The sequence below is a fragment of the Malania oleifera genome, chromosome 9 (assembly GCF_029873635.1).
Source record: "Malania oleifera isolate guangnan ecotype guangnan chromosome 9, ASM2987363v1, whole genome shotgun sequence".
Taxonomy (NCBI): domain Eukaryota; kingdom Viridiplantae; phylum Streptophyta; class Magnoliopsida; order Santalales; family Ximeniaceae; genus Malania; species Malania oleifera.
The window spans coordinates 94,088,925-94,099,461 of record NC_080425.1 but is presented as its reverse complement, the minus strand read 5'-3'; the positions used below and the strand labels follow the sequence as shown (position 1 = coordinate 94,099,461).

The following is a 10,537-nucleotide window of genomic DNA, read 5'->3' as shown; positions in this document are numbered from 1 at the left end:
AGGCAATACTATATACTTGAAATGATCACATTAAATTGACCCATTTTCTTGTTTAACACATTTTTAAAAAAATTATGCCGCAAAAATTAAAAATGGGTCAGTTGATTTATGGTAAATGTGTAAAGACTAGTAGGGTTTGAATATGAAATAATCCATTTATAAATAGATGATTAGGACCAATATTTGTATTTACCTAATTAATTAATGGGCAAATATAAAAATTGGTTTTATATGCTCCTTTGTCTCATTATCCAATTTAATTCAAATGTGTTGCAAAAAAAAAGGGCAAAAATAAAAAATTAAATATTCTATACATTGTAGTACAGTAAGATGCGAATCATATGATTTTTTTTTTTTTTTTTTTTCAAAAAACTTCTAATTCTAGTGTTAAAAAACACTCCTTAATAAAAACGATATCGATAAAAAGTTTCTTTTCTTATGATAAATTGAGATAACTTGACTTGATATTTTTTGCTATCTTAACAAATAAGGTTTGAATTGACCTAATTTTAGATAAATTATTATTGCGCAAATGTATACCAGTTGAAATGTATCGATCACATTAATTTGCTTCATTTTATTATTTAAAATATTTTTTAAACATTAAATTGCTAAAATTATAGAATTAGCAAACTAATAAAGTAAAATAATAATTTTTAAAAATATTTCTTGAGAGGAAAAAAATTATAAAAATAAATAACTTGGTAAACAATTGAAATCTAATAAATATGAGTTTCTCCCACCATCTAAAAACTACAACCCTATTTAATTGAATAAGAAGCTTGAGTTTCGTTGACCATAGTTAAAATAGTCAAACAAATCCTATGACTATCTGATTCATTTCATGTGCATTTACTTTTTAAGGTGAGCCTGGAATACACGCGCCGCCAAGGCACGTGGTGGACTTTTTAGTCCAATACGTACGCCTCACACCCTTCACCAAACCCTCTCTCACCAATACTATCCCCTGAGGATACATGTAAGCAGAGTAAATAACAATAACAACCATAATAACAACCATCAAGCAGCATAAAACAGGGGAGGAGACACAATCACAAAACCACAACAAAACAAAGGGAGTCGAAAACCCAATCCAAAACAGTAACAAACACCACCTATCTGACTATCTACCACCACAAACGCTCAAGTCCACCGCCGTTCCTGCTGCCGCCGGTGACCGACCCCACTCGCCGCTGATGGGTGCTCCAGAGCCACCTGTAAGGGTCCAAATATTCCTTTCTCATTTTTTTTTTTTTTTTTGTTGAGATTTTTCCTGGGGATTTTGATTTTGTTGGACGAATTTTGTAGGTGGGAGAGGGAGTGGGGAACGAGGAAGCGAGAGAAAACAGAGAAGAGAAGAAATTAGAAGATGCAGAGGGAGGAGAAGAAGAGAGGGATATGGAGAAAGGGGAAGTGGGCGTTCGAGCAAAAATGGTACCGAGCAATCCCCTGCAGCCTTCAATGCTCCAGAGGTTGAACCCAACAAATCCTCTGAGGATTTTCATCAATGCTGCCTCCCCAAGAGCTCCAACTCCTTCCCGTTCTGTCCCTCGCTCCACACCAACCCCACAAGTAAGTTTCCTTGGTTTCACCCCGACATTTTTTTTTTTAAAAAAAAAATTCTCATTTCTGTCCAATTTCTAGTCATTCACCTGAATTTTCCCTGAATTTCTGTTGAATTTTCTTTTCCACCAAAGAAAAAACCTGAATTTTCTTCTCTCTTTCTCTCTCTCTCTCTCTGTGCAGCAATCACTAACAACACTAAACTCAAGAGCTTACACGAACAGAATATCTCTGTTTCTATTTGTATTTCACATGGTGCTTGCTATTGGGCTAGTTTGCTTTCTTTTGTTCAAGGGAATTCAGGGTCTACTGCAAGCAGGGCCAACTAGAAGAAAAGAGAAAAGGGTATTAGAATATTTTCTGCCCCAAGTTGAGGTTGCTTCTTTTCTGAGCATTACTCTTGCCTTTTCATGGCAAAAGGCAGTCAGGGAATGGCCTAAGTTCATGGTCTATTTCATTCTATGGAGCACTTTCATCATCTCCCTAGCTGCAGGCATCCTCCTAATTTGCTTCCAGAAACCGTCCACCGATTGCGTCGGAGTCGTCTTCATCGGCTTCGCCATCGGGAACGGCCTTTATGCCTGTTGGGTCACTCAGAGAATCAAGTTTTGCACAAAGGTTTTGTTGAAATCGCTGGAACCCGTATCGAAATTTCCCGACTTGAATCAGCCCACATACTGGATGCTTGGGGTGGGATTCATGTGGATGTCTCTGTGGATTTTAGCTGTGATTGGAGCCCTAAATTTCTATTTACCCCCACTGATCATAATTGGATTGGTTCTGAGCTTGGCTTGGACAGCAGAAGTGATGAGAAATGTTGCTAACTTAACTGTTAGTCGGGTAATAGCTCTGTATTATCTCAGGGGAATGCAGGCTAATACTCAGTTTTGCTTCCAAAGAGCGTTGTCTCGGAATCTCGGGAGCGCCTGCCTCGGGTCGCTCTATGTGCCTGGAATCGAAGCCCTGAGGATCGTCGCCCGGGCTTTGAATTTGCTCGAGGGAGAAGATGAGTTCATGTTTTCTTGTGCACATTGCTGCCTCAGAGTCATGGAAACCATCTTCAAATTTGGTTATGGCTGGGCTTTTGTGCAGGTAAATACATACTACCACTTCCCATTTTAGTTGATCATTAGAGACCCATTACTCAAATTTGCCCCTTTCATTGTCAAATTCTTGCATTAGATGCAACTTCTCCATCAAGAGCACTTAACTCACTTTGTTTTGTTTTGTTCTTTTCTTTTTCAACGGGGGAAACAGTTCATGATTAATTTGAAATCTCATGCAATGTCCACTGTTCTTGTTTGGTTTTTGTTTTTTGGGTTTTTTTTTTTTTTTTATGAGGAGTTTGAATTATAATTCGTAATGCTCCAAAATGGAAACTCATGCTTCTGTTTTTAATTCTGTAGTTACTCACCCTATGCTTACTTCCTAAATACATTCTTGAAAAAGACTCCTCAACTCACATTCCCATTGTTATTACTTCCTAATGATAAATTAATTTCAACCTACATACTGCTCCCCGATACCTAAATCCCAAAACATCATCACAATCATCTTTACCAACTTCTTCACGCACTACATTGTGCAGGTTGCTGCTTATGGAAAAAATTTTGTGAAGGCATCCCAGGACACTTGGGAGCTATTCCAGAAGCAAGAAATGGAATCCATGGTCGACTCGGACATGACCAGCGCTGTCTGTTTCCTCTCTGGCGTCTGCAGCGGCTCGATCTGCGTCATTGTAGTAGCTTCTTGGACTGCCTCGGTGCACCGGAGCTACATCGCCACCCTCTCCCTGCTTTCATTCTTCGTTGGATACCTCATGGTCAGTACCTAACAGCCCTTAAAAAAAGAAAAAACATCGTCTTACACATTTCATTTTCACTTTTTTTTTTTTTTTGTATAGTTTTGCATCATGTGATCGACTTGGGCTTCCCGAATTATTCAAACCATATGCTAACTTTAATTTAAATATGCCTCATTTCATGGTCAGCAGCCCTTTGTCACCTGAGCATATATATATTTTATTAATTTCTACTTTTGGTACATGGTTTTACATCATGTGATCAACCATATTTTAGGTTTGATTCTAAATACTCCTCATTTGGTTTGGTGTTACAGACCAGGATTGCCATGGCACTGCCTCATGCCTGTGTGAGTTGTTACTATGTCTGCTATGCTGAGAACCCCAACAACAGGCTATTTGAGAATGACAAAACCATCCCGGATCGCCTCGGCGTGATAAAGTCCGGTCAAGATGCTGTTGTTCCTACTCCCCGAGTCCCCCATCGGTTTCGATGATGACTCATCGGGTCAATGGCACAATGATTCATTCATTTTATGTACAAATATTTAGTCCAACGTCCTGATCTTGAAGTAGAAGATTTTTTTTGCCCTAGGCGTATCAAAAGTAGCCAGTCGAGGAAGAGGAACCAAAGGCTTTAACAGAGCAAGTGGGCATAAAAACAAGCTCATCCAGTGGAGGTGGGGATGAGAATGATGATGATTTTGAATGAGAAAGCTCAACCATTTTTGAGATGGGGAGAAATGGGGATTGCCCACTGATGAGATTCCAACCAACAAAGCTACAAAATACAAGAAAGTCTTTGTCCTGTTCTGTGTATAATATTCCACAGCAATGCTTTTGGGATGTTCTAGTCCAATAAGTCCCAAATTATTTTCATTGAATATTAAATGGTTGTTTGGGTAAAACCCACCAATATTTAATTTCATCTCTTCCTCGTTGTAATCTTGTTTGGGAATCTGCAGTAGAGATATTCTTCCTCCTCTCTGTCAAAACATTATGAGTGTTTAAATATTGATTCCCTTGGCCTGTCAACATTTAACTATTATATTCTTAAATCTCGACCAAAAAGGAATTCATGACAAATTATAATGAAATTTATTTGAGGAATGAAGAGGTTTCAAACCCAAAAACTTAGATAGTCATAAAATAGATTGAAATAGCACTACGAAAATCTAGGGTTTATGAAAATCTAGGGTTTATACAACTTGGAATGAGGTACTGATAATCAAAAATGAAAACTTAGGTAAATAAAATTTGAGATTTGTGGAGCTTGTGATGAGGTTTCAACAAATTAAAAAGCAAATGTAGGGTAGATCCAATTTATCACATGATTGTAGATTGAACCATGAAGTATTATCGTTCCAGATAAAACTACAGTTCATGCATTGTCATCCACATTTTGTCAATATAGAATTTTCTTAAAAAATAGAAAATGAAACTAAATAACTTCATTTTATGCTATGGCTCAAAACATAAAATGGGCCAAAAATTCTATTTAATTGTCTAAAATTTGACGCGATTGTGAGAACCTAATCTAAATTTGCAGTATGAAATTGTATTTATCTATTTTTCACTATTCCAGCCCTTTTGTCTCATTTACATATTTTATGTTTAATTTTTTGATCATGTTATTTTCAGAAGCGATTATTCTTTTAAAGTATAAAATTCAACCCCTTTACTTTAGAATTGTGCGACCAAAAAATTAAACTAAAACACTATTATATTTGGTGAAGATTTACACAATTATTGCCAAAATCATCTTGAAAGCAACCTTAAATGCATAGAGGTGTAAGGGGTCACTGGGCCTTTGTTGGTATGTTGTGAGACCAATCATGCAAATTACTGTTGGTGAGAAGACATTTCTCACCAGCATCACCCCCACCTACACTCTTTTCCTTGAATAATACAGGCCCTTTCTCTGCCTCTAGGGCAGGCTGTAGGGTCCCCTACCCCAAACTTTTTGACAACAAAAGGGCACCAACCATTTCTCACATAAATCTCTTGCGTCCCTTCAAAGTCTGAAACTCCTTTGAGGCCCATCTCTCTCTCTCTCTCTCTCTCTCTCTGTCTCTCTCTCTCTCATTAATCATTCCTTATGATACTATCAAAATGTATTGGGTTGTGATGGTTTGGTCCGTTCAATTATGAGATGGAGTCAACCAAACAAATTTAATTAATTAGCCGAATCAACCGATTGCACATCCCTATCTATATACGTGAGAGTTTTATGTACCGAACTATCCCTATACATGACAAGATATTAAATTCTTAATACTAATATAATATATTAAAAAAATCATTCTAAATACCACATGCATATTTTTATTTATATGTTTATTTTAAATTTTATAAGCTTTCATAAAATATCAACTCCTTGTAAATACTGTTGTCTATTAAAAAAAATTTCTAATATTTTTTTTTGCAATTATGATTTTAACAAATAAAATAAAACAAAATGATATCACGTGTTATCATAACAAAAACACAAATACATGACTTCCTTATAAAAGAATAAATTTGGCTCCTAACCAAATGGCACTATTCCAAGAACAGTTTGTCAAAAACAAAATTCAAGTCTTAGATTTAGAATCGTGTGAATTTTTAAAAAATAACTATGCGATGGCTTTAAATTCACTTTCCCATGTATGTTTTCCCAAACACAACCTACGCGAATTTAAAAACATTGACTCGGTAAAATTCCACACAAATAACACTCTAGAAAAATGCAGCTAAAGCCATGCCCATGCCCTACCTACCAACTGAACTGTTTGGACTTCCAGAAAGATACAGGGGAATTTAATTTAACATTCATTTCCCAGTCACGACGAAAAGTAAAAATAACAATCAAAGAAGCATCTAGGTATATTCTAGAAAATAGGGACGGCAAAACGAATTGAAACCTGACAAGTGACTCATGATCTGTCCATTTTAATTGGATTTGGATTAATACAAATTGACTCGTTTTTAAATAAGTCAACTCAAACTTGATCCGTTTTATTAAATGAATTAAGTGGCACGTCGGATTACCCGTTTATCTGCCTATATATATATATATATATATATATATATATAAAATTTATATTCATTCTATGGAACTTCCAAATGAAACCTAAACCCTAGCAGCAAATCAACAATGCAACAGCAGACCAGCACTAGCATGCGGCACGCCATCTTCGGACTTCCAAGTTCCATCTCAGTCTGGCTATCTCCGGACTCCATCTCCCTCACGAGTCAGTGAGTCACGGCCTCACAACGAGGAGGAGCGGCGTAAAACGGCAGAAGCAGAAGCCTCCCTCTGTCCCTCACTCTGCCTATATATTTTCATTATTTTGATTATTTTACTATTTCCCCAAATTTTAACAATTATTCTCTATTTTTGTGTTTTTTTTTATCAATTAGAGAGATGTATTATTTTTTACATTTTATTTTTTTTATTTAGATATTAATAAATAAAATGGAGTTTTTTTTTTTTTCAAATGTCATTTTATATGAATGTTAAATTTTTTAAAAAATAAATAAATTATATTTTTTAAATAGACGACCTGTTTATTACTCATTTATTAAACTGACAGCTTTAGATTTACATAATAATTACCCGTTAATAAATAAATTAACCCGAACCATTCAACCAGGATTCATTTTATGATCCAACCCCTTAATCCGTTTTGCCACTCCTACCAAATAATCATCCAACTGCACCAATTTCCTATGAAAGGTTGAATATGCACAAGCCCATCATCTAACAGACTCCTATCACCACCCTACCAGGTAATTATTCCAAGCAGGACTTAAAAGTCTGTTTGTCTGGATTAAAAACATTTAATTAAAAAAAAAGAAAAAAGAAAAAAAAAACATAATATTTAGAGTCTGTTTGAATAAAAGATTTTACCTAAAAAAGGAAAAGAAAATAAATAAAAAGAAAATTAAATTTTTATTATAATTTTCTTTTATATTAAATTCTATTAAAAAGAAAAAATTATTTTTTATATTATAAAAAATTAATAAAAACTAAATATTAATTATATATAAAATCAAAAATTTACAAATAAATTTAGTTCCGAATTCTAAGCGGAGCCCAAGACATTTGGGATCTGTCAATTAAGGATTCTAGTTCGTTCTAGAGTATGCATGAAATCAAAACTTGTGACTTTTATCTTGGTTCATGTCCCTATTTGCCAAAGCAATACCCAAATAAACAGAGATATGGGTTCCCAGAGTGTTCTGTCTTTTGAAATAAGCATGTCATAATGTAAAACAGGATGCCTAGTTTTTGTCAAGCCATTTAATTTTACCCTGAAAAATCAAACTTCACCTTACAATGGATACAACAAATAAACACTTTGCCAATGTCCCAAGTGTAAGATCTCTCTCTCCCCACCCCCCCTTCCCCCCCCCTCTCCAGAGAAGGGGGCTTATCCAAACTCCAAAGAGTCTTTCCTGGTAGCATTTCTTCCATATTTCGCTACAGTTAGAAACTTCAATAAATTACACTCCATTTAATACTTAAAATTATTCACATTTTCTGGGGACATCAGAGTTGACCCAGACTGCAGCGCCAGTGGATCTTACTTGCATTTAAAATTTACAAGTCAGGCAATAGTACCTCAGTAATTAAATTGTCAAGCATTATATATAGATAGCTGCATTTGAAGTGCAGAACCAACTATGCACGAGGCAGACCAAACGCGGGAGTCAACCTAGAGCTACAGGTCTACTGAACCATATAATGGCAGAAAACTCTATTCTGTATTTCTCTTCTTAATGGTTCCCTACTGTCCTACATTATATAAAATTACATGCTGGTAAAACCCCGAACAAACTATTGTTGAATGTAAATAGCTTTAAAGAACATTTTTCGCCACACACACACACCACTTGCACAACTACAACTACATTATAAAGTACACATGGATTTGATGCAAAAACAACCATTTTTTTACCCATATAGGAGTCCATAGAACATCCAAACAATATATATGCAATTCAGCAAATGCTACTCAGAAAATAACTTGATACAAAATGTAGTATAATTATAGACTAACTTTTCTGACCAACGTTCTGCATGGGGTCCTTTAGCATAGTAAAGATTAAGGATTGGGTGAGACAAATGGACCAAAGCAAGTATGATCAGCAATTCAACTTCATACCGGACAAGAAACCACAGCTCAAATCATAGTCAAGAAAATTAAGTGCTAGAACATCAGCCGGTGCCACACATGGTAGCACATAAAACATTGCGGATGTGGGGAAGCAGGGAGATGTAAAAGAGAAGCATTAGAGCTAGGATACCTAAAGCAGGGGTAGGTGCAGGAGAGTGGCCATTTTGAAAATATGACATAGTTCAGAGTCTCCGAAATGTCATGCATACCATCCAGTTTGGCACGTAGTTAAACAAGGTGTATGTAGAGTGAGGAAGCATGGATTAGAACTAGGATACCAAAAAAGGGAGTAGGAGCAGCCAAGCAGGAGACTGGCCATTTTGAAAACAGGATATAGTTCATAGTGCTTGCAAAATGTTACACATATTTAACACATGCTGCCTAACTAGTTACCTTATATAGTTCAATGGCAATGAGCATCCCTCTATTGAATGTTCCAAGCTTGAATTCAAATACGTTCCATATTCCAAGCTTCTGAAAACATATACAGAACACCCACTCTGCCAAGAAAATTGCGGACTAAAAACTTCATTTGTCAGAATTCCAGGAAACTTGCTCCACTCGCAAAGTTGTGCATTGATGGTTAACCTGTGGGATTTTCCCACGAGGTATTCTAGGGTTAGAAACATCCAAGAAGCTTCTCTGTAAATTATATACAATATTGACACGAATATGTATAGAACTATAATTACAAACTGAAGATGCAACACCCAGCACAAGCTCCCACACCATATCAGGAGTCTGAAAAAGGGTAAGCCCTGACCCAAACTATCATATAATATTTTTGAAATAAATATCACTTACTGTTGACACATAAACTATCACAATTATATAAAAAAGAGTATTTTAATTTAACAATGCTTAAGAAGTTCCAAGATTATATGTAATTCCTTCTCTATTTGATCTAAAATAATAAAAATTTAAACCTAATGGAAGGGATGATTATAATGACTGGAATTAGATTTTTGTGCATGTCATCATGATTGGAATGATGTTCCATCAAGGTTACACGTAGAAAGCCTTGAATCAAGGCTCCAAAACAGAAGCATCATCCAATAAAGAAGTATCTTGTAATTAAAAATACAGCAAGTCTATATCACTTAGAATTAGACCATCAAGATTTTTTTTCCACAAGAATACAATAACAACAACAATAAAACCAAACCTTAGTCCCACTAAATGGGGTCGGCTATATGAATCATTTTCCGCCAATTTATGCGATCATGGACCATTTCTTTTGATAGATTTAAGGATATTAAATCCTTACTCACTATCTCCTCCCAAGTTATTTTAGGTCTACCCCTACCCCTTCTACTGCCCCCCACAGTAACTAAGTCACTCTTCCTCACAGGTGCACTATAAGGCCTACGTTGCAAGTGTCCATACCATTTGAGCCATCCCTCCCTTATCTTATCTTCTATAGGAGCTACACCTAACTTACCACGAATATGTTCATTCCTTAATTTATCTTTCAATGTTATACCACTCATCCATCTAAGCATTCTCATCTCGGCAACTTTTACTTTTTGGATAATATGTTTCTTCGTCGCCTCGTCGCCCACATTCTGATCCATATAACATAACTAGTCTTATAACTGTCCTATAAAACTTCCCTTTCAATTTTAAGGGTATTTTACGATCACATAGCACACTTGAAGCACTTCTCTATTTTACCCAACCTACTTTAACTCTATGCATTACATCATCTTCAATTTCTTCTTCAGCTTGCATAATAGATCCAAGGTATCGAAATCTACAAGTGCTATTTATTTTTTCATCATCAAGTTTAACTTTGTCTCCAATATTCCTCCTATCATTACTAAAATTACATTTCATATATTCTGTTTTAGTTTTACTTATTCTAAAGCCTCTAAATTCCAAAGCTTCTCTCCACAATTCTAACTCAGCCTCTACTCTGTCCCTAGTTTTGTCAATTAATACAATATCATCTGCAAACAACATACACCATGGAACCTTTCTTTGAATACTCTTAGTCAATTGGTCTATTACT

General features: G+C 35.6%; 1 protein-coding gene across 1 annotated transcript; it reads left to right on the top strand.

Annotated features, from left to right (window-relative positions):
- The first annotated feature begins 1,018 nt into the window (after positions 1–1,018).
- LOC131164387 (uncharacterized) lies at positions 1,019–4,399 on the top strand. Its single transcript, XM_058121528.1, has 5 exons — positions 1,019–1,217; positions 1,309–1,572; positions 1,747–2,655; positions 3,152–3,385; positions 3,682–4,399. Exons 1-5 carry the CDS (start codon positions 1,197–1,199, stop codon positions 3,859–3,861), a joined length of 1,608 nt encoding a protein of 535 aa, XP_057977511.1. The 5' UTR covers positions 1,019–1,196; the 3' UTR covers positions 3,862–4,399.
- Positions 4,400–10,537: the final 6,138 nt, after the last annotated feature.

What these genes read in the sequence shown, in the direction of transcription:
- LOC131164387 (XM_058121528.1), top strand. Translation starts at nt 1,197, where the DNA reads ATGGGTGCTCCAGAGCCACCT. An exon ending in GCTCCACACCAACCCCACAA is followed by an intron (nt 1,573 to 1,746) that starts GTAAGTTTCCTT and finishes CTCTCTGTGCAG; the next exon opens with CAATCACTAACAACACTAAA. An exon ending in ATGGCTGGGCTTTTGTGCAG is followed by an intron (nt 2,656 to 3,151) that starts GTAAATACATAC and finishes TACATTGTGCAG; the next exon opens with GTTGCTGCTTATGGAAAAAA.